Below are 24537 nucleotides of genomic sequence, written 5' to 3' on the forward strand. Positions count from 1 at the left end.
CATGTAACTTGTTACTAATATATGTAACACGATAGGAAAACTTAGGAGGTATCCATCGTGTAGATGATATCTGTTATATGTAGCAAGTTACATACAATTGTAGGATGTAGCATACACACGTATTAACAATTGTATTGTAACTCGACACACGACTTGCAACCAAATATTTGATAGGGCAGAGGAGGAAATAAAATATATGATATTAGCAACACACCAGAAGGGCTAGTTTTGTTAAACTGAAAAATTATATGCTACACGCACACCAGGGAATAATATATGGGAGTCATGGAGTAAAACAGTTCGTAGCTTCTACCGTTAGCTCCTGTTGCTACTCAGGTTGTCAGTGAAATTAATGACAATGATATCCTTTCATTTCATCAACTACAAGTTTTACAAATTTCACGTACTAGCCTTACGTTCATTGAGGGATTGGCAGAATTTCTAAATCCCAAAAAACAGTCGCAACTTGCTTATTGTTTTTCCCTTACCTATCGGTTCTCTCGTATATCTCTTGTTCTTTGTTGAAATGTGTAATTGGGTAAAATGTAACGGACTTACTAAATAACACCCGCACGTTAACGTTACTCACGTTTTTATACTGCTGAAATTGTTTATTTCACTTCCAAGGAGATTCCATACGTTGAACCACGCACAAGACGTTAAAACTCCCACCAAGCAAACGATAAGAGAAACGTATAAATTTGAAACAAAAACGAAAAGACAGTGTTTAATCTCTGAATATTTCACAATGTTGACGTACATTAACACATAAACATATTATCTGCTCACCTGACTATTTATGCCCAGGACTACCAGCATGAAGAAGAATACAGTTGCCCATAGAGGTGAATTTTGCAACTGTGAAACAACTTCAGAGTAGGTGATGAATGCCAACCCTGGACCTGAAGAAAATACACCATGTTAGATTATATCTAAACAAGGACCGTGTTTGTACTCTGAAAATAACACAGCAGGTCACTCTCTGATAATACTTAGTGTATATTAAGATGTTGATACACTGTAACTTAACAATAGACGTTTCATTTTAAATGTTTTAGAACCAAGATTAAAAAATATATATTAATAAAGTTTGTTCTGAAATATTCTGTTACACGTTGATTTTGTACAGAAACAGAATTTTTAGTGTTTATATAAACAACTGAAGCACTAGAAGACTGAATTATCTTACCGGACTTCACAACGTCAGCAACTTCAGTCCCGTCACCTTTCAAGTAGGCCATGTGTCCGAGGACGGAATACAACGCTACCAGCAAATATACTGGTAGCAGGGTTAATAAGACAAAGAATATATCCGTCTCTATAAATAAAGATATAGAAACAATAATGAATGTGTGCAAAGTGTACAATAATATCCATGGAAACAGAAACACTGAAAGAATAACGAATACAGAGTATAGAGAATTATTACATTGAACATTTTTGTGCAAATCATTGTTAAATAATTAAATTAAAACATAAGAAAACATTTCTTAAGAGTTTGTTTGTTACCGGAAGAAGTTGTGGCTAAACTTGTTGTAACTTCCAAGAGTTACGACGGAACCGAAACCAACACCAAAGGTGAAAAACACTTGCGTTCCTGCTGTCACCCAGACCTAATAACATTAATACAATAAATTAATACTGATTACAAAGAGTTCACTTCTTTAAATTTAACACTAATTTAGTTTCGTTTCGTTTTGATTAAAGAATTATTAACTAGTATTAAAGCTTGATAGCAAATAAACGAAAAAAAAAGTCGCTTGACAGTTACTGATTAACAATGACACTGTTTTCACTAAAGACGTAAACTACAGTTACATTAGATAGGAAGTTTTATTTGTTGTCCCGCCTGGTTGTTAGTGTTTGTCTTCAGCGTCAGGGGCATTAAAATGTACGGTTAATCCCACTATTCGTTGGTAAAAGAATATGCCATTGGTTCTGTCCAACAACCTTTAACATCTAACATTAATATTTACTGGTGTTTATATCGTATATGAATGTAATAATGATAACATTGGTATATTAATATAATAACAATAACACTTAAATCTCAATATAGTAACAATAACATTTAAATCTCAATATAATAACAATAACATTTATATATGAATATAATGACAATAACATTTATATATGAATGTAATAACAAATACATTTATATATGAATGTAATAACAAATACATTTATATATGAATGCAATAGCAATAACATTTATATATGAATGTAATAACAATAACATTTATATATGAATATAATAACAATAACATTAGTATATGAATGTAATAACAATATCATAAACGAACCTTGGGATCCAAAAGTTTGTCAAATTGTGGACTAATGTAAAAAAGTAGTCCATCTCCAGCGCCCTCTAACGTCACTCCACGAATAAAAAGAACGATTAGAATGACGTATGGAGTGACTGCTGACACCTCAATAATCTGCAAACAATGAACAAATAATAAAGTAAAACAGTCCGAAGATATGAAATAATTAATGCCAGAAACATTAAAGATTATTGGATTAAATAAAAGGTGATGTTTTCTTATGATTACTGTAATTGTGTTTTATGTCGTTAGGTGATGTTTTCTTATAATTACTGTAATGGTGTTTTATGTCATTAGGTGATGTTTTCATTAGGTGATGTTTTCTTATTACTGTAATGGTGTTTTATGTCATTAGGTAATGTTTTCTTATGAATACTGTAATGGTGTTTTATGTCATTAGGTGATGTTTTCTTATGATTACTGTAATGGTGTTTTATGTCATTAGGTGATGTTTCCTTATGATTACTGTAATGGTGTTTTATGTCATTAGGTGATGTTTTCTTATGATTACTGTAATGGTGTTTTATGTCATTAGATGATCTCTCCTTATGATTACTGTAATGGTGTTTGATGTCATTAGGTGATGTTTCCTTATGATTACTGTAATGGCGTTTGATGTCATTAGGTGATCTTTCCTTGTGATTACTGTAATGTTTTTTGTTACCATGTGATCTGTTCTTGTAATTACTATAATGGTGTTTTATGTCATTAGGTGATGTTTCCTTATGGTTACTGTAACACTGTTTTATGCAATCTTTCCTTTCTTTCCAAGTTTTATTTTAGTTTAAATCTTACCTTGCCACTTCTCAGTAGACCTTTCCAGATGACGAAATAAACCACAAACCAGGCAAGTAACAAACAGAAACTCAGTTCTATGTTCACACCTCCCAGGTCATGTAATCCCGAAGTAATCTGTAATGTTCGACGCCTTCAAAAGAGTAATAAATACTGTTTTATTGAAATGTACTATTAAACCAATTTCAGTTAGGATTTCATAATTTTTAATTTTTGAGTATTAAATGATAAAACTGTCTACTATGGTATTGTAAGTACCTTTCAAGCCAATAATAGAAACAAGGAAGGTTATTTAAAAAACCAATTATACCTAGAAATATATGTCCTAAAATTTATCTTACAAGATTAACAATAACAAGGTTAACTGTGTCACAAGGTACATGGTGCATCATAAACTGGCACATAAGGTGTCCATTATTATTACAGTCATTGTTAGTTAAGCCTATTCCCAGATGTAGCTGCAGTAAGCATCATCTGTTTTCAACAGAATTTTGCACACTAATCTCATATTGTGAAAAGGAAGAGAAACAAAGGCAATGGTAGTTTGTGAGAATAGTGACTCACATGCAACATAATTTTGAAACACTATTTCTAAACTTCCCTAATTAAAACATGTGTACCTCTGGAGGAAGTGTGCTTCCCCTGGAACAATTACCTTTTTACGTATAATGACTTTGAATGATGTGCTTGTATTTTTAACCAACTTTCTACAAAATATACGTATAACAAACATTATAACAGAATTAAAATTAAACAGCTATTTTGAATTATCAATCTTATTTCTCAACCATGAGTCACAACGAATAATGTAAGTGGCCATTGCATTATGTTGTCAGATAAAATCCAGACACTGATGTCAGACTAGTCAGCAGGTATGTAAAATCATTTAAGGGTTAGAATTTGAGTGCTTAGAAACGTAATATCTCAACTCCTACTGCCTTTCATAGGGCTGCAGCCAACTGTGAGAAGGCAGTTACGCTTAATATTCAGATACAACCTTAAAAGCATCCTAAAAATTCTAAAAGTTGAAACTTCCAACCTCCACTCTTCTATTTAAAAATGATATTAAACAAAATTTAATCAAATTTAAAATTAAACTTTAATAGAAAGATGTTTGAATTCAAAATTTAACAATTATTTTACAAATATTTAAATTTTCTATCATTTATATAAAAAACAACTTCTATTATTATTAATTTTAGCTGTTAACATATTTATTAAAAGAAGTATCTTACATTCTCATACAAATTATCAAAAGTAATCATATTTTTACCTTTAACTTTGTCATTGTTAAGCACAAAGTTACACATTGAGATATCTGTTACTTGTATTATAAGTCTTCAGACAAACCGTTATGCCACTAGGAAGCCACCTTTACTTCTTTTTTTTAACTATTACAAGTATTTATTTCAATTGAAATTCTAATACAAATAAGTTTATTTAAAAATCAGTAGTTTTGTTTTGAAAATCATTGTATAATTTATAAGAATAAGGAGTTTTTCTTCAAAATATTTTCCTTTTTTTATTAGTAGATTTACATTGTATAATTTTCAAAGATAGTTATTTTGACGTTAGTTTGTTGTTGTTTTCTTAATTTCGCACAAAGCTTCTCGAGGGCTATCTGTGCTAGCCGTCCCTAATTTAGCAGTGTAAGGCTAGAGGGAAGGCAACTAGTAATCACTACCCACCGCCAACTCTTGGGCTACTCTTTTACCAACGAAAAGTGGGATTGACCGTAACATTATAACGCCCCCACGGCTGGGAGGGCAAGTATGTTTAGCGCGACCCGCAGATTACGAGTCGCATGCCTTACGTGCTCGGCCATGCCGACGTTAGTAAATGAATGTTTGTTAATGGAATTTATTTCAATAGAATTGGGAAGATCTTTATTACTCTGAGATTTACCTAGATTGAAACTTAAATGTAAAGGATTAGTTGTTTGTTCTACATACATAAACCACATATATTATAAGTTAATAAATAAATTATATTATCATTTTACATCGTGGTATATCTTAAAATAAATGTTGAAAATCCACTGTGGCTGGACAAGTTAAACATTTTGGACTATCGACAATATATTTTTCATAAATTAAAGTAGAAAAATATAAATTACTGGTAAACAGTTAACTGGACTAAAAACCAGTGTACAAATGTGGAAAATGAATAAATAATAACATTATGTTGATAGAAAATAGTTATTTAATTGTACTCCCATTGTAATATATATATGTATATATATACATAGAAAACAATATTTTGAGAACACTAGATCCAAATACGACTTTTATTTATTGATCGAAAATAAAAGATTCATCTGAAAAATAAAAAATTAAACCTACTCCCAGAATTCGGTTACAGGTGATTTTGCTTCGGTGGCTGTAATATTAAGATTCGTGATGTTGGTTCCCTCTTTCATACAGTATTTTGTGTTCCACCAATTACCACACGATTCCCAAGGCAGTGGTGACGTCATTGAGGAAAAGAAGTAGAATATAGTCCAAGCTATTATCACCACGTGGTAGATATTATAAAGACAAACGATGGTCATTGAAGCAAAGCCAATTCCTAGTGAAAGTGTAGATTACATAATATAAGAACTGTTGACATATTTGAGACACAAGTATGAGTTATATATATCCGGAAAAGGTGAAAAATACCAAGGCATTAGAAGTAAACAACAATAGCTACCTTTAAAGATAGGAACTAAATTCCAGACCCCGATACCACCAACGCTGAGGTACTGACCAATGGCCACTTCCAGGAAGAATAGAGGAGCAGCACACAAGACTAAACAGATGAGGTAGGGAAACAAAAATGCCCCTAAATAACAAACAACAACATATAATCCATTAGAACCATCGATTTAACATTTAGTAAGGTAAAGGTTTCATGTATATTATGTTGGATTAAACCACAAGACACATACCTCCACCATTTTCATAACACAAGTATGGAAATCGCCATACGTTTCCAAGACCGACAGCGTAGTTTATAGAACTTAAAACAAAGTCCAGTTTTCCTTCCCATTCCCAACGTTCTGGTTCTTTCTCCTTATCTGGACTTGTTACCGACTGGTTCATTTCATCAGGTATTGTGATCACTACCGACTGGTTCATTTCATCGGGTATTGTGATCATTTCCACTCCATTTTCTACACTGACGGTTTCTGATGTTTCATTTTCAGGAGATATGTTATCCAAAGACGTAACTTTAACACAAGCAAATGCTGTAGAAAACAAAATACACTGTCAAGACATATATGTATATATATATATAGTTGAAAAAGCATACAGTTATATACATGTATAGTTGAAGCGATGAAGAAATAAATACACCTCAGAAAACCAGTAAAATAAATTTGTTTAAATGTTCTATTTCATTTATTCCATTAGACACAACTTCTATGTGCACCCACACCCTAAATTGTTTCATTTAAAACCATTTTCATGTGCACATATACACAATAATTTATCTAGGGAGACATTAATTCAGTACAATCAAATGCATTATGTAACTGTACGTTCCAAGAGATGTCACTTATGTATATTTACGTTTTATTCAAGTAGATCAATTTTTAAGTTTCGTTTGTTAAAATTTTTATATTTTAAACTGCCACAATTTCTTCTTTGTTTATATAGTTTTCTAAATTTCTTAAACAAACTTTCAAGCATAAAAAACCTAGAAATGAAATTCAGAAAGATAATATTAAATCTGACAATATATTTAACAAAATAATTCCAACATTGCAAAGTCGTTGTTATCCTTATGTACATTTATTAAAGCCAGGATTGGTCAGAAATTAGGATTTCTCTTCGTTCTGCACTTTATTGGTTGATTTTCTGTTCACCCTTTGATTTAATAAAGCAGTAAGTAAAAACCATGAACAGTAGAGTAGAAAGGTGTTTTCTGTTGTTTGTTGTTCGGTTGCTGTGTGAAGTTCATGTCCCGTGCTTCAAACGTCCACTCTTTTCCTGAGTTAGTTAATATAGTAGTCCTAATATATTCTTAAGTGAGATTTGAAAGTGAAAAACTCTGCCCCGTAGCAATTTTTATTTCCTTGACGTCATGACAGGTCTGTTAAAGAAAAGTTACCAAAACCTGAAGGTCGTTTTGTCGGTCAGTTCTGTTTGTGTCTCAATAAAACGTACATAACAAATCTTACTCCAGTTTCCTTATTTTTATAAACATCAGTCACTTAAAAACTTCTTAGTGTTAAATAAAAAAATTAGTTACTTACGATGCGGTGGTGACTTCCTCATTTTAAAATAACAATATACAGTCGCCTAAGATGTAATTTTCACCTTCAACTGTTATAACAACAACAAAAAAAAAACATTTACTTATGATTTGATAGTACCTTCCATATGTTAGAATATCAATAGTTAGACGCTTAAGGTGATTGTACCTTCCATATGTTAGGAACCACTTTAACTTCAACCGTTATAACAACAACAACAAAAAAAACATTTACTTATGATTTGATTGTACCTTCCATATGTTAGGATATCAATAGGTAGTCGCTTAAGGTGTAGTGTTCACTTCTAACCGTTATAACAACAACAACAAAACAACATTTACTTATGATTTGATTGTACCTTCCATATGTTAGAATATCAATAGGCAGTCGCTTAAGGTGTAATATTGACCTTCAGTTGATCGGAGAACAAAACCAGTAATCTGAGAAGTGATATTGGCTATGTGTTGAGATAAAATATTCATTCAGTGTTGTTGAGTTTATCAACAAGTGCGAATAATGAATGACGTGTAGTGATTTGTTTATAAAAAATGCGACGATTTGTCCTGATTTCTTTGAGTATTACAATTTGAACAATTGTTAGTCAAGTCTAGCACTACAACACTTGCAAATGTGTTTACAGTTATGAAACTTGAAATAGTGGTTATAAAATAAATTGAAACACTTAAAGTAAGTACATGTACCTCTTTTACTGTTATGTATGTTTTAGGTTAAGATTAAAACACAGCCGGCTTCATTTCGATACTAAATGTGAATCGTATTTGATTAACAGAGATATATAAAATAAACACGTCTTTCGCTTCATAACAAAACCTATCAGGTCATCTAACACATGGCCTCAAATGAAAATCTGGTGGACAAAAAAGAATGGTGTGTCTTACTGTTAGACATGCATTAATACTAAAATGTCATTCTTCGCCAGCTGATGTAATTAATACCATTTCCTTTAGCATAGTTAGTTTAATGTTTCATATGCGATAAACAACAGAAATAACCGTATTTCTTACTAAATATTATTAAACACAAAGATTAATACATTTGACTTATAACAACAAAACAGGAACGAAACGTTTCATATTCCAAGCTGGTAAAAAAACTGTGTCGATAACGATGTGATATTCAGTTTTAAAAATTTGATTTGTATTCCAACCATTTGTTTTAAAGGCGGGGTAATCTCACCTGGAAACCAATGCTATAGCTGTTTCTTACAATGGAAAATGTGATATGAAAAACGAGAAAAAAAACGTTACAAAAGACACCGAATGTTGTGTTCTCTTTCTTCTCGTTTAAATAAAATTACCCAATTGCTTTTTTCTATGGTTTATTCTCGTATTGTAGGTGATGTTCACTATACTATTTTTGCCTGTTTGTTATTATACTTTAAGAGTAAAATATTTCCTCTATTATAAAACACTTACGAAAAAAACACAAACAACTATGAAGGCTGTTGAAATAAATCTGTGCATCTAAAAGCACAGAAACAAAAGTAAGCACCTCCGTATTCACATACCAATTTCCGCATCTGCACGAGAATTTACGAAATAAGCACCTACACGCACGCCTATACTGGTAATGGAATATATAAAATAAGCACCTGTGCCGTCATTTAGAAATTTATGCACTTTCACGTGCGTGTACGAAGGCAAGTTCATGTGCGTTGATCTACCAATTTATCTATCTGTGTGCAAATGTGCTAAAATAAGTATTTCTTTAAACCTGCATGTACCAATTTACACATTAGTGTGCCCATTTACGAAAATAAACATCTGCACGCGTGTCTACAAGCTTAGTATTTATCGTGCTCATATACTTTGATAAACTCCTGGACGCATGTCCAAAAATAAGCACCTGCGCGCTCATCTAAGAAGTACAACACCTGCGAGTATGTCTACCAATTTAATAATTTCTGGCAAAAATAACAAAATAAGAATCTGTGCGCGCATCTAAGATATTCAATACTTGATATGGCATTTATCAATTAATTAACTTCGCTAACATTTAACAGAATAAGCATCTATGCGAGCTTCCACAGAATTAACACCTGCACGCTCAACTACAAAATTAACACTTGCGCGAGAATGTTGCAATTTACCCACCAGTCCTCGCATATTGGAAAATAAGCACATGCGCGCGCATTTTAATTTCGCACAAAGCTACTCGAGGGCTATTTGTGCTAGCCGTCCCTAATTTAGCAGTGTAAGGCTAGAGGGAAGGCAACTAGTCATTGCTACCCACCGCCAACTCTTGGGCTACTCTTTTACCAACGAATAGTGCGATTGACCGTTACATTATAACGTCCCCAAGACTGGGAGGGCGAGTATGTTTGGTGCGACGGAGATTCGAACCCGAATACCTGATCATGCCGGGCCTTCGTTAGTTTAAACAATATCGAAAATTCATAGAATCTTATTTATTTCCTAAAATAATTTGTCTACGAATTAGAAACACATTATGGCCCATATTATTGATTAGGATTGATAAGAAAAACACTTTAATGTTTTAAATTTTAAACTTTTCCGAGGCTATAACATCACTTCCGCGGTAGAAGAGTGTTAAATATTAGGATTTGCAAAGCTAAAGTAACGGGTTGGATTTCCCTCAGTGTACATCGCAAATAGCTCATGTGGCTTTGATGTAAGAAAACATACATAAACACAATAGAACACCATCATCGGTTTTCACTAGATTTGATATATACTTTGGTTAAAATGGGAAACGTGTCATTTCAACGCAAGAGGTTATATTCTAAACATACATGCATATGTATATACACACACATGTATATAAAATTATTAGTATTCTACAATGAATAAATTAATCTCATTAATATTAACTTAATTATATTTCGAAATTATATTTTCACAAGAAAACTCAGCACTTACAAATTAATCTAAACCTAACAAGATTTAGGCTTTACATTAATTTGGCCAATGGTGGTAATAACGAATTTCATCACAATACATGAAAAATTAAATTTTTCTCACCTAATATAATTGAAATATTATTCAGGTATTTGAAAATATAGTAAGGTTCTGATGTGTAAAATATTAAAATGATATTTATCAATATTAATCTCGCAAACTTGTTTTCACTGTGAATCTCAGTATAAATGAGATGGAGGTTTCACTCGTAACTTAGTTTATTAACGGTTTTCCAGAATTTTTCATATTTTTGAATCAATATTCGCTCACGTGTCTACAACAATTTATCTGTGTGACGTAATCAAAACAGTACAAGAGATCGCAAGACATGAAAAGTAATGCGAGAAAGGGTTCAAATCTGATAAAACAAATGTCTATAACAAAAGGATTTTATTATTTCCAACTTTTAGGACATCACAAAGTGTTATCAGGCACTTTAAACTTATATCGCAAAAATGCTTTGATGTTAAAATAATCCAAAAACCTCGAAGCAGTATGTACGTAAGTAAATTAGCATTTTATATTCTAACCCTAAACGATTCAGGCTAAATCTCTTTTCTCTATAACACGGTTTAATGCAGCATCATTGCTATAGTTATTTTTTGAATTAAGTGTGGACTGTATAAATCGTTTGTAAAATTCTATCTCAATACAGTTGGTATGGGTATTAAAACTATAGAAGTAGAGAACAACGTTGTGACCTTTTTTAGGTCATCTTTAGGTTAAAGAGTTTGCAACTATATGAATCATTACAATTATAAAGTACAATGTATCAGTTGAAAGAGTATATCCTTGCTTTTTTGTTTTTCAACAAAGACAACTTTGACCTTTGTGTGGAAAACTTGTAATTATAAGAGATTGAAGAAAATTACGTTTTGAACGGATTTAAGAATAATACTTTTATTGTACTTTGTGATGATGTAAGTAGGTTTATGTGTGAAATACAATCAATAAGTTGAGATAAACAAAACATCTGAAATTTAGAATGTGATTTAATACTAATCAGAAAAATGATTGTTCTTTAGCAGAAAAGAATGATCATGTGAAGTGTTAAAATGTAAACATGTGTTATGCTCATTTTCATGTAAGATTGTTGTTGTTATTCAAGAGAAAAACTTGTAAATATATACAAATTAAACATTAAAAATTTCTTGCTTTCTGTTTATTTCCTGGGAAAAAAGTATGTGCTGCTGGATGTAACAAATTTTGAAATAAACGTAGATTATTATACATTTTCTAACACTGGGATATTTATTTTATGTACATGGTAAACTGTTAAGTGATTTACTAATATATGGGTCACAATCTTTGAATTTGTTATCATTACTCTACCAGCAGTACATATGACTCTGAATAATGGACAGAAAAATATATTTAATAATCTGGTAACTGAATGTATAATATTTTATATGAAAAGATATCCAAGACTTTTTAATTTAATTCGTACTGTCAGGCCATTGGTGGGAAAACTGTAACAAAATATAAGTGCTTACCACATAAAGATGGATAAAAATCATGGGTTACTATAATAAAATTTAATTTCTTTCTTACTCTAAAAAAATTAATCAGAAAGAAAATGAAGTGATTGAAAGATGAGTTTTCTTATGACTGTAGAGAAGAAGTTAAGGTTGTTACTGTTTGTTTGTTTTTTAAGACTGTTATGTTATTATCATTTCAATATATTCCTGAAAAAAAATGTACATCTTGCTTCTGGATATTATCTTCATTTGAAATGAATTTATCCTATCTTAATAGAGTAAACAGGCTTATCTTTATTTGCTTCTAGAGTTTCTCTTTTTGTAAATTAAATCAAATAATGGTGACTGCAAGGTAGGGAAAGTATGAAAACATCCCCAGAGTCCTCCTCAGCTTTCAAACTTAAAACTTTAGAGTTTGACAAGTTGGAAGGAAACCAGCTCTTTCCTCTTTTCCGATAAATGAGGGGGCTTTTGATAAGCATGTAGAGCAACTAAATAGAAAATGGATTGGTGGACAATTTAAATCACATGTTATTGAGAGAGTACCACTCTAGAAGAGCACAGAGGCAAACATCACTGAAACCAGGAAGATTCTCTTGTTTTGATCAAGGAAGTTTTGCAAGGTATTTCAATCAATTAATGAACAGCACAAAAGAAATATCTTGAAAACTCGAATTTTCCAATCAATTCAAGCACTAATAAAACAGTCTATAATACATTACATAAAAACCCGCAATTTGAAGTTGTATAGGCTTCTAATAAGTTTCATGAGTAAACAATATTTTGAAATACAGTTCATTTTCTAAAGTATATTTGAAAAAGTGTGAACATTTATCAGTTTGAAAACAATTATATAAAGTTAATGTGAATTTTAACTTGAAATTTTATACTAGAAAATAGTAATTAAGGTACTTTGTAAGTTTTCTGCATGAGAAACAGTCTTGATGAGGCTATAAAAAAGGTGAATGATAAACATGAGTGTCTGATGAAAAAGGTTGAAGAGCATTTGAGAGAAAATTTAAATGTATGTATGTAAAACATTTTTGTAGAATTGAATATTATCTGTGAAACATCTTCTAATTGTATATAATTTTATATGTTAAGAAAGTGTTATTAAGGCATTTAGTATAAACTTATTGAGATTTAATATACCAATTTTGTTAACAGATAAACCCATTCATTGAATAATTGTTTGATAAACATGCCAGTTGTATAATATAAATAAATGAAGGTTATTAAAATGGAAGATTTAATTTGCTAATGCAGTAACTTGTGGTAAAATCAATTTATCTGTATTTGTTTATTACCAGGTTCTAATGTGACATTGTAAGTAAAGCTGGAGGAATTAGTTGGAAAAAGAAAGAGAAAAGATAGTCATCAAAAATGGTAATTAAAGTTGTAAAGGTATTGTTATTTTTAAATTTTCTATAAAACCTCTTGTTCCACAACTTTGTGGTAACTGTGATTTACAATGTGTCTTTTAAAAATAACAACAGTATAAAAAATGTTCTAGTACAATGAAATTATGCAAACTGTAGGGTTAGTCCTTATCCAACCTTTCTACCCTGAGTATATTATCAGCACTAGCTCACAAATAATACAGAATGTATCTATTTATATTGTTGACAGGATATATTTAATGAATGATACACAACAAGTTTTGATTTTCAATATCCAAAATGATTCATGTATCATCTTTTATGCATTGACAGTTCCAGGTCAGTCTTGATATTGATAGGATGTGCAACAAATTCTTGTTTTTATAAGTGTTTTTATTTATGTTTTTTGCAACTTTCCAGATGTTACTTCCTATGATTCATGAATTCCTTTAGATATGTCTTTTCATATTTTGGAAAATTATAGCACAGAAAAGGAGTGAAAGAATATACTTTTTTTTTTTTTTGAAAATCCAAAGATTGCTGTTTTTTTTTATCATTTATTGTTGCAACGTTTTTATGTTACCACTAAATTACAGCCTCTGTTAACCACAATATAACCAAAATTATGTTCAAAGTGGCATATAGTGTCAATCAATCAATTAGTGAATCTGTTTTACTCTTTCATAGATGTTTTAAAATGTGTCTTTATATCTTGCACATTAATATGAAACAAGGGAATGATGTCAGCAAATTTTACTTTTGAAATATCTTGGATGGCTGAATTATTGATAGAGGTTTTATATTGAAAGTTAGATAGACAATAAGGAAAATGGACTTTGGTTATATTTTATGATGTTTGTTATTACATTACATTTCCATTTGCTTTGTCTTTTAGAACATTTATGATGATGCAATCTCACAAAGACATTTGGATTTTGCAGATGAGGAGGTACCCCATCTTCTGGTATTTATACACAGTCTGCAGGAAATTTTAACAAGATATGATGTTGGTGATAACAAAGGTTTTTATGAAAACAAATAACATTTGTGTTGCAATGATGCTATCAACAGTGAGGTATTATGTGTTTGATTTATAACATTCAACCATTTATTCAAAATATTTTCGGATAGTACAACATTGGTTAGTTTTAAATGTGTACACTTAATTAAACAGTTCTAACTTGAAAGAATTTTTGCATATTTTATCAAGATCTAAACACCAAATTACTAATTTAGAGAAGTCTTTTAGTTAGTGTTAATATTTCTACTTGACGCAAGTAAAGTTTCAATTTTGTATAATATACTTTTGTTTATTGTGTAGATTTGTCATCTAAAAACTAATTTATATATATATAAAGTTTTAATCAAGTATTTGTGGATGTAATTTTACATGTGCATGAAATTTAAACAAAATTTATTTCTTGGTCTTGTAATAAATCAATATACCTACCAAAATTGTAATCAGCCTACACCTGTGGTGTTAATGTAATAAATATCTTAAACATGTGAATGTGAAAATTATCTGATGCATGATTTTTAATATATTATAAGTTTTAATCTTAAAACACTAACATTGTATTGGAATAACATTAGTGTTTAATGGATATTAACAATAGGGTTTAATATGGTGTAAATAAAGTGTTAATATATTTTGAATAATGAACACTTGTTTTCATAAGGCAGTTGTGGGAAGGCAGTTACTCTTAATTTTCTTGAATTTGAAATTAAACCACCCAAACATTTCTACATGTTAAAACTCCTAACATCCACCATTACAAAAAGTTATGAAATAGAACTAAACGAAACTACAGATCCTATCTCATAAGATCTTTTAACTTTGCTCTCCCTATCAGCTGTAGGGTACTTGTATTGTGATGATCAATCTCATTATTTGTTGGTAAGAGAGTAACCCAAGACTTGGTGGTGGGTGGTGATGACTAGGTGTCTTTTGTTGTTTAATTAGGGATGACTAGTACATATTTAGCAGGTGACTTTGCAAATAGTTGCACTAGAAAATAATATTGTAACTATATTTTTAGATTATTAAGACTGGTTAAGATTCAAGGGTTTCCCCTGAGTGGTAGAAGTAGGTTTTGTCTGTTATAACAGTTGTTATCAAAGTTTTTACAGCTATGAAACTTGAGACCAGTGGTTCAAACTGGTGTATAAATAAACTGAGACACCCAAAGTAGTTTTTACTTTATTCTTTGTTTCATGTGTGGGTTACAATATGGACATTATTAAACCCATTATCAGGCATAAGCCCACTACTAGTAGTAAGAAGTCAGTTTCATTGTTTTGAGGAAATTCATTCCATTATTTGTGTAAATTTATAGTAACAATAAATAAAGTAAAAATAATAATCATTTAACGGACCTAACTAACAACAGTACAAGTTATGTAAATATAATAAATGTTATAAAGAACATGTTTATTTCTGTTTGATGTTTTTCCTACTAATTTCTTCAATACTGGAGTAGAAATGAAAGTATCTTATTGCAGTCTTCATTGGTTGGCTCTTTTGAACAGTAGTAACAGGATAAAATTTGTAATGCATTAGAAGGTGTTTAATGTAAATAAGAAATAAAATGTTCATACATGTATATGCTATCACTTTGGTACCTTGGGTAGAGTAGAAAGTTGCATCTTTGCTAATATCAGTTTTTGTATGTATAAATTTGTTTATAATGTTTATTAATTTCTTTACAGTAAATAGGATAATTGTTTACAATTTTTCTGGATTTGTCTCTTACATTTACCTCTATAATTAATTATCTTTAGTTTTAGGCATTTTGTATTCCATTTGATGCTTTTTATCTTGCTCGTGCAATGGTAGATAATCTTTTATGAGTCTGAACATGAAAACTTTAAACATCAGTAAAATTAAAATTCTCAAATTTAGTAGTTTACAAACTTTCTTTATGAAGCACAAACATTTATGTTTTTATACATTGTATCAGACTACATCATGTTTAACTATACCCAATATCAGCTTAATCATATTATTAAAATAGCATATGTATGTAAATTACAATTGTTGAAAATGTTTTTTCAATTCACATCAAGAGTATCATTTACTCAGTGATGTCGAGAAACCCACTTGTTGAGAAATTTATATGCAAAAACGGCTCGTTTGGGTTGAGATAATATTTTGCATAGAAGAGCGAACAACCTTCGTGAACCTGACGATGACCGAAGAAGGTCGACACGTTGTTCGCTCTTCTATGTAAAATATTTTCTCAACCCAAATGAGCCGTTTTTGCATATAAAAGTATCATTTACTTTTTTAAGCAAACAAAAGTTAGATGTTTCTTAAATACTAGACTATACATTTTTGTGTACATGTTGGTTATTTTTTAATCTAGTGAAAATCTACTTGAGAACTATTTGGACTAGCCATCCCTTATTTTGAAGTGACAAACTAGAGATAAAATCAGTGTCACTTAGCTCCAACTTTTGACTGTCTCTTACCATTGGAAAGGAGGTGAGTTTAGATGAATAAGTTTACATCACGGATGAATAACAATATCCACAACACCACCTTACCAATAAGATGCATTAAAATCATTGTATGACATGACTCTAATTATAGAGATCATAGGTGTTTTGCAATAGTGCTTTGTATTTAAAGCTCTTCATATTTTATATTTACAATAGAAAGAGAACTGATGCATTCATTATTATGGCTTAGTGCAACTTTCAGTTGATATGCATTACATCTTTTGCAATTGTTATATTTCTTTATATCTGTAGATTTACAGTACAAGAAACCTTCAAAAGGGTGGTGTTAGATGTTTGAATATATTTTATATTTATATTATATAATATATTCAAACATCTAACACTGCCCTGTACATTGCAACACTCAGTTACACAACCCCTTTCAAACATGTGGTCAGCTTCCGGTCAGTTACCTTCCTTTCTTTGTGAACCTTACGATGACCAAAGAAGGTTGAAATGTTGTTCCCTCCTCCATGTAAAATATTTTCTCAACTCAAATGAGCCATTTTTACATATATTTTTCTCTACAAGTGGGTTTTCTCGACATCACTGAATACTATTTTAGATTTATTATTAACTTTTCATATAGAAATGGTTCAGAGGGTGAAAATTGGGGAACACATAGTTACCAGTTATCATTGCTGTATTAGGTTCAGCATTTTACTGAATATGAAAACAAGAAATAATAGTATTTAAGTTAAAATTTCAAAACACATATTGAAGGGGTTGTACAAGATAATTATTTGCAGTTGAGAAAATGGGGGGGGGGGAATTTACAAACATTTTTCCGTACGCAAATATATAATTCTTAAAGAAAGAAAAGAGTAACCACAGGTAAAAACACAGGTTGCCTTAGAAAGGATATGAGATAGAATTCAAGAAAAGCATAAGAAATTTAAAGTTGTTAGTAGTATAGAAAATCAACAAGAAAGTTAGTCAAACAGGAAATAAGGACATCCAAAAGTATATGTGAAAAAATCAACTGAAAATGAATTATTAATAAGTAATTTTAAAGTACATGAGGAGTAAAACATATTAGGATGGAGATAGGTCTCTTGAGAATGACAAAAGAAGACTTGGATCTGATAATCATGAATTGGCTACGTTATTATGTTTTTTTGTTGTTTTTTTTTAGTGTTTCAGAATAAACACTTAATCAGTGTTCTTCATCTGAACAATTGATAGATAAAACTGAAGTTGAAGAAGATAATTGCATAAATTCTGAGCTTGTTAAAATTAAGAAGTTAAGGCTCATGGGCAAGATAATATTTCCCTCAGGGTTTTGAAGAATTGGATGTCTGAGCCATTTGGTACTATTGTATTTGTAAGTTCTTGACTAGTCAACAAGGATTAATGAATTCCGAATTATCTAATATCATTCATATCTTCAAGGGAAGTGATAACAGTTATACCAGTAGTTATAGGCTCATTAATCTCACTTAAATTGTGGAAAAAGTTTTTGAAAGTCTGAAAGAAGATGCTTTCTGAAGTTTTTAAACAAAGTTTAAAATTTTAATGAAAAGTCAACTCTAGAGGGAAATATTGCCCTAGGAATCTTTTAACATTCTTTGAAAAGGTCATTGCTTATGTAGATGAGGGTAGAAGTACAGATTTGTTATATCTGGATTCTTGAAAATTATTTGACAAGGTGATATCAAGGTGATTACTTTTTGATATCGTCAATTTCGACAGGATGCAAATTAAATTTCATGTATAAAACCACTCCTCCTTTTGTTCTTTATCAACAACCTGTAAACCTGCATTTTAGAGAAATTTCTGTCATCAACATCATCTATGTGCAAGTTATTCTAGTTACATCAAAATTGTTCATTCCTGTTTGTGCTGTCATCATTTATTTTATATTTCTAGCACCACAGTAGTAACAATTAAACCTACCCTTATAACCACTTGTATCAATTCATGCATTAACTCTAAAGATGTTATTAAAATAACCAAATTTTATTTTTATTTTCTTATCTATCTTACTCTATTTGTGCTGTTGATTTTATTTTCTAGCATAACAAACCACAATTTATAATATTGCTTGCTATGTTTCTTGACCTAGAAACATTATTTTAATGTATTATACAAGTTTTTTGTTGTTGCAATGCATCTTGTGATTTGAATTGTTACCTTATATCCTGTTGTTTATCAAATATCTCGCACTTATAGAAAGTTTAAGTGATTTAGCTAAAAATATGTAGAAATACATTCATTCCAAATACATTTAATACAAAGGCAGAGATGCCAACTATTTCAAATGACTGAGTGATTGTAGACAGAGCCCTTTCACAGTTTTAGTCCTTTTAGATTTGCCAGAAACAAGACAACCTGGTGAAAGAGGCCTCTTTTTTTTTCCATCTTGTGAATGATCACATTGGTGTTTCTATGCTGCTTAGAAAACGAGAAATACCCATCTATGCGAGCACTAACTGGCTAACAAGCACTGATGGCGTAACTAAGGATTCCCCTACGTACCCAATATGGAGAAGCACCGCACTCAAACTATTGGTAGACGGAGATACAAATATTTTTTATTATTTCAAGCACAAACATGACTATTGCAAGTAGCCATTTGGACTGTCTTTTATTTATTATCAAAATTTATTTGTATCTAACTAGAAATTTTCTTTTCACCCCTTTCAAGCCCTGGGGAAATAATTTATCACTTTATTGTATAGGCTTATATTGTATATAATAATTTGGGAGTTGCAACAAGTCGTAACATTTGTCTGTATGAGTCTATAGTTGTAATGTATACACCAAAATCGTAATGGTTGGCATCTCTGCAAAGGGAGCTTAGTTTTGAAACAAAATACTTGTATCTTTTAGGTTGACATTAAACCCATTAACGTTAGTTCAATGAAAAAATGTGATGCCATTTACTTCAAAACTTTTGTTACATTGTCAATGAGCAAGGATGAATTGTTTATTTTTCTCACTGCTGAAAGTAAAGGTTGACACTGATTTAGTAATAACCTGGGCTCCAGAGGAATTCATGTTACTGTTTTGTTTTTAAACTTATGCCTTGTAAATATTTTAATGTGATTTAGATTGCATTATGCTCCCACTCATGTCATGAAATAGCACTGTTAATGAACAAAACCAGTTTTATGTTGTTTACATTATTCTATCGTATATTGTTATTAATTTATTTCAACTTGACAAACACGTTAAAACACAGTTTACAGTTCTCTAATTCAAAATTTTAATAGTTAGTTTTCTTAAATAGATAAATACATAACACCAATACACGTATTCAGTAAAACACACTTAACTCACTCATCTTGTTTGTCAATCAATAAGAACAAAGCTACACAAAGGGATATCTTTGATCTGCCCACCCAACAAAGCTTGAAGAACCCAGATAGAAAAACTGTCAACAAATTTCACAGATTTCTTCCATTCTTCATCCACGCTATGGTTACAGGACAAATGTTTTTGCTGAAAACTTTCAGATTCCGAAGCTGAAGAAACATTCTAGGAAGACAGTTTCTATTGATTTCCCACCATCTAAGACGAACAACTATGCCTAATGTATGATAACAGAAAGCAATATTGGAGCTTCTTATTTTAAGCCCTCAGGATTTTCTTTGGGTACTGCTGTGTTCCTCCACAACAATGTTTTGTTGTAGAATCTCAAGGTACCATTGCATACAGACAGAACTTTTCCATTTTTCATTGGCATGATTGAAAATTCTTAAACTATTGTAAAGAATTTTGTAATTTTAAGACATGTAACAAATCCTTGAATTTATCCTGATTTTGTTGTGTCTTCATTCTTAAGTATTTCTTGCTTTCAACAGGAATATTAATGTCAGCTTTGCAGGATATCATTACCATAAAAAAAATCTTATTGATAAATTTAAAAAAATCAAACCACATGTAATAAAATGTGTATGCCATTCACTTTTCATTATATTCCTTATTTAGTTATGAAATTAATATTGTTGTTATTTAACCTATCCATTTAGTTTGGACTTTTTCTTAAAACATAATGTGGTATTTCCATTTTACATCTTAGCATCATACAGAGACAATCACAGGTTGAACTACACATTTGTTGTGAAAATTATTAATCATCAAAATTTGTAAAAATGCACTCCTTGCACCTTACAAATCTTTGTTTGATCCTTGTTTGGGTAATGTTTATTTTTGGTGTTTTAACTGAATGGATTCACTAACCACAACTTGAAATGCAAAATATAATAAAGTTAGGAAGAAAATCTTAATTAAAAAGACAGTAAAAAGTTTCTTCAGCCAGTGTGGTCTCACTCAAGTAATAATGTTAAAATAAAGATATCAGATTTAAAATACTATTTGACATAATTATGGTTAAGGAATTTATCATAAGAATTAATATAAAATTAAGATGTGTTAGTAATTTTCTTAGTTTATTTATTATTTTATTTCCTTAAACATTATTTACAATGTGTATGATTTTAAAATTTTCTATGTGATATTGTTAGTGGTGGGTGATAACGAAGTTGCCTTCCCTCTGGGCTTTTAGCACTAAATTGGGGACAACTAGTGCAGATAGTACTCATTTTGTTTAAATAAAAATCATGTCGGTTATTTGAAATAAAAAGAAATAGCTTCTTTTTTTAAGATAAGCAGGAACTTACACTAATTGTGTACTCACCACAAATATTGAAGTCTGGTTTTGTCCTTTGACTTATCGCTGTGCCACTAGATCTGAAAATACTGTCAAATATTGTTTAACATGTAAAACAGAAAATGTTTGAGCTTTGAATCTTTTATTGCTTTTATACACAATTGTGTGATCTTGGCAATTTCTGAGCAGTGGTAATACATAAACTCCACTGTTTATTTGAAAAAGAAACTTAGTTTTGCTACGATACTAAAGTTCTTATTACAGCTGAGAAACATCTAACCTTAATATGCATTGGATGTTGAATCTGCTACATTCCCCAATCATAACAGTGAATTCAAAATAACAAAAATCTTCTCTCATGTTCAGCTGATATCATTTCCTAAAATTATATTTACTGACAATGTATGAGTGGTTTTCATCATTTGTTTGTACGTTTCATAAGGCAAGTGTTGTTATTGCATCAGTTTTACATGTGGAAGTAGTTTTAGTTGGTAAAAGATGTCTTGGCCTTACTTCCTGTGTGTTGTAAAACAAATGTTACTGTTGCAAATATACAAATAGCTGACCTCTAATTTTGCATCTGTCATAAACTTACTGTAACTCTCACTAAGTCTGTGATAAACTGGTTCTTCTCCCATTCTTGGAAGGGTATTTTATTAATTGTTTCCAGAACAAACTGTACTGTCATCCTTCATATGGTGCTGTTGCAGTGCCTATAAACAGGGACCAACTATTTATTTAATATACCTTTCATGAACATATGGTGCTCAACTAGTCTTATACAAGGTAACTCTTTATGGCTGAAGTTTCTTTCCAAACAAATATATCCTGAAATATCTTTGTGTACATAAGTGACAGAGGAATTTTTAGGCCTCATTCAACTTGAATGCAAATGTATCAAAGGAAATTAATAGAAAAAAGAACAACATTTTGTGATAAGGAAGGAATAATATATACCTAAGTTGAATGCTATTATTATCATCCTGTGTTTTGTTTTCATATCCATTATATTAAACAGATAAGCTTGTTCTTACTTTAACAATTTAAAATATTACTGAAAAGTAAACTGATGTGTATCTTCAGCCTTGGCAAGTTACCCTATTCCAACTTTTCAGGGAAAATATTGGCCACCGTATTGTTCAAGGCTTCTTCAATCCTACATATTTTCAGTTCACAAAAAGTTATTAAGTCATGCGTAGTGACATTGATAAAAATCCATCACAGTTTGACCAATGTAGTACTACAACTATCTCTTTCCAAACCTGTGTAGACAAGTTAATTTGCTGTAGTGTACTACTTTTAGCAATAATGGAAAGTAAAATGTCTTGGAATACCATTAATGAAATTAATTTTGTATCAATAATGCTGACAGATATCAACAAAGCTGTTTCAGTCAATCATAGTTAACTGTTACCAGTATCATGAACAATATGAGACAACAGTGTTTCACAGATTCTTTTCATGAACCAACTGGATCAAACTTGGGCACTTCTAATTCCATTCCAAACATAATTTCTGAGCTAAGTACCTTAGAATTCAATGAGTGGTTAGCAGAGATAAATCCAGGCTTTGAAGAAAAGGAAATAGAACCCCTTGGAAAGTGTTTCAGATTGTCATTTACAAAATTAATTGCTGTATATAGACTTTCTAGACAACTTTGAGCACCATATTACATCAGATCTGAACCCTTTAATCTGGTGTTCAAAAACCATCACATGGAGTTCTTCCAAATGTGAAAGGCTTCAGCATCATAAACCTCATAATAATGGAAACAAATTCTGAGCTGTTAATCAACCATGTGATAAATCTCAATTTCATTAAACTTCAGTTTCTGATTGAAAACTAGAAACCAGACGACTGTGATGTCTTTACAACTTTCAGCTAATATTCCTGAAATGTGTTTTATTGTATTAGCAATGTGATAAATACAAACAATACCAACACTTTTCAAACATGTTCCCCCACTTCTATACTGAACACTACACCAAGGGTTAGTGATATGTTTACTGACTTGTAATGGCAAAATCTGGGGTTTCATTTCTTGCAGTAGACAGAGTACATTAAAACCATTGTATATTTCTACTCTAAAACTAATAAACACTGAAAAATATCGTTCATGAACTCTAATTACATGAATCATGTCATTTCACTGTTATATCCTCACAATTATTTGCAGTTCGTTAACAACATATAAAGTTACAACATAAAGTAGTAATATAATGCTTTGCATACAACTTGTTATGCAAATGAATTATAAAATAATTAGATATGAACCAGTTGTCTTCTACCAAGTAAACCAAAATATCTTTTCCAGATTCCTTTACAAATTCATAGGGCTTCTTTATGGTTAAAAAGGCTTAATCTCAACAGAAGGAAATTTCATCTTCTTCTGTGTAATCTGATTATGTTTTAGATAACATTTCTTAAATAGTTTGACAGAAAAGTTTTGTGTATAATTTCAAGGAATGTTAGAACCTTGTCAATGTTAATGAACTGCAATTTGAATCAAGATAATCATTAATTATAATGTATTCTATCATAGATGAATATTTTAGCTGTAATAGCACTTTAATATGAATGATAAAAAATGCCTAACAACACACTATTCAGTTGTTAAGATAATTCATTTAAATTTGTTCTTTGAAATTCGATAAAGTAGAGCATGTTGCTAAGTGTTTCACATATATTTCTATAACCTAAATATATATATAAGCCATGAACCTACAACAATATTGTACATTCAAATTACATTTATTACTTTAGAGAAAGAACTTCAGAGATTTTAAAATATAGTAACTTACAATTTTACCAAGTTTTCCATCTTTCTATTTTCCTGAAGAGGATGTAACCAATGAAAGGAGGTGAAAAGCAGGATTATTTTCTGTAACAAAAATTGATTGTTGTTTTAAGGTTATAAGCACAATAAATATTAAAACAATAATGACTTCATTCTTTTATTTGTAAAGACTGTATTTCCAATATATAAAATTTATATTTAAATATGAAAAATAAAGTTGTACCATATGTTATTGTCTGTCATTCAGTGTTAATTTCTATAAAATCTACAATAGCCAACAGATAAATAGCAATTACTCCAGTAAATATCACTAAAGCACTGTCTTGACATCCTCTGACAACTCAGTGGCAAACATAAGATTTTGATATCCATAGTTGGTTGAGCACGTATAGCTCATTCTGTAGTTTTGCTTTTAACAGAAAAACAAAACAAAAAACACTGTAAATCAATTTTGTTTAATAATGTGTGA

General features: G+C 30.6%; 1 protein-coding gene and 1 long non-coding RNA gene across 16 annotated transcripts in view; one reads left to right on the forward strand and one right to left on the reverse strand.

The window, feature by feature from the left end:
- The window catches only part of LOC143243295 (sodium- and chloride-dependent GABA transporter 2-like), a 13170-nt gene extending 5716 nt beyond the window's left edge, over window positions 1-7454 (reverse strand). Inside the window, exons 1-7 of the mRNA XM_076487146.1 lie at window positions 7360-7454; window positions 5811-6348; window positions 5462-5687; window positions 3120-3252; window positions 2304-2438; window positions 1510-1613; window positions 1226-1318 (exon numbers count right to left, since the gene is read on the reverse strand). Coding sequence (XP_076343261.1) covers window positions 1226-1318; window positions 1510-1613; window positions 2304-2438; window positions 3120-3252; window positions 5462-5670 — 674 coding nt within the window. The 5' untranslated portion in view covers window positions 5671-5687; window positions 5811-6348; window positions 7360-7454. The remainder of the gene's footprint in view (window positions 1-1225; window positions 1319-1509; window positions 1614-2303; window positions 2439-3119; window positions 3253-5461; window positions 5688-5810; window positions 6349-7359) is intronic.
- Window positions 3153-24300, forward strand: LOC143243131 (uncharacterized). Of its 15 annotated transcripts, none has more exons than XR_013023994.1 (5): window positions 10474-10799; window positions 13087-13180; window positions 14051-14230; window positions 16521-16639; window positions 18967-24300. It is a non-coding gene; the product is annotated as an uncharacterized LOC143243131 (long non-coding RNA). The 15 variants fall into 15 exon arrangements; XR_013023995.1 differs by having other exon boundaries at window positions 19963-24300; XR_013023993.1 differs by having other exon boundaries at window positions 20115-24300.
- Window positions 24301-24537: the final 237 nt, after the last annotated feature.

This window comes from Tachypleus tridentatus, unplaced genomic scaffold, assembly GCF_004210375.1.
Source record: "Tachypleus tridentatus isolate NWPU-2018 unplaced genomic scaffold, ASM421037v1 Hic_cluster_2, whole genome shotgun sequence".
Lineage (NCBI taxonomy): Eukaryota > Metazoa > Arthropoda > Merostomata > Xiphosura > Limulidae > Tachypleus > Tachypleus tridentatus.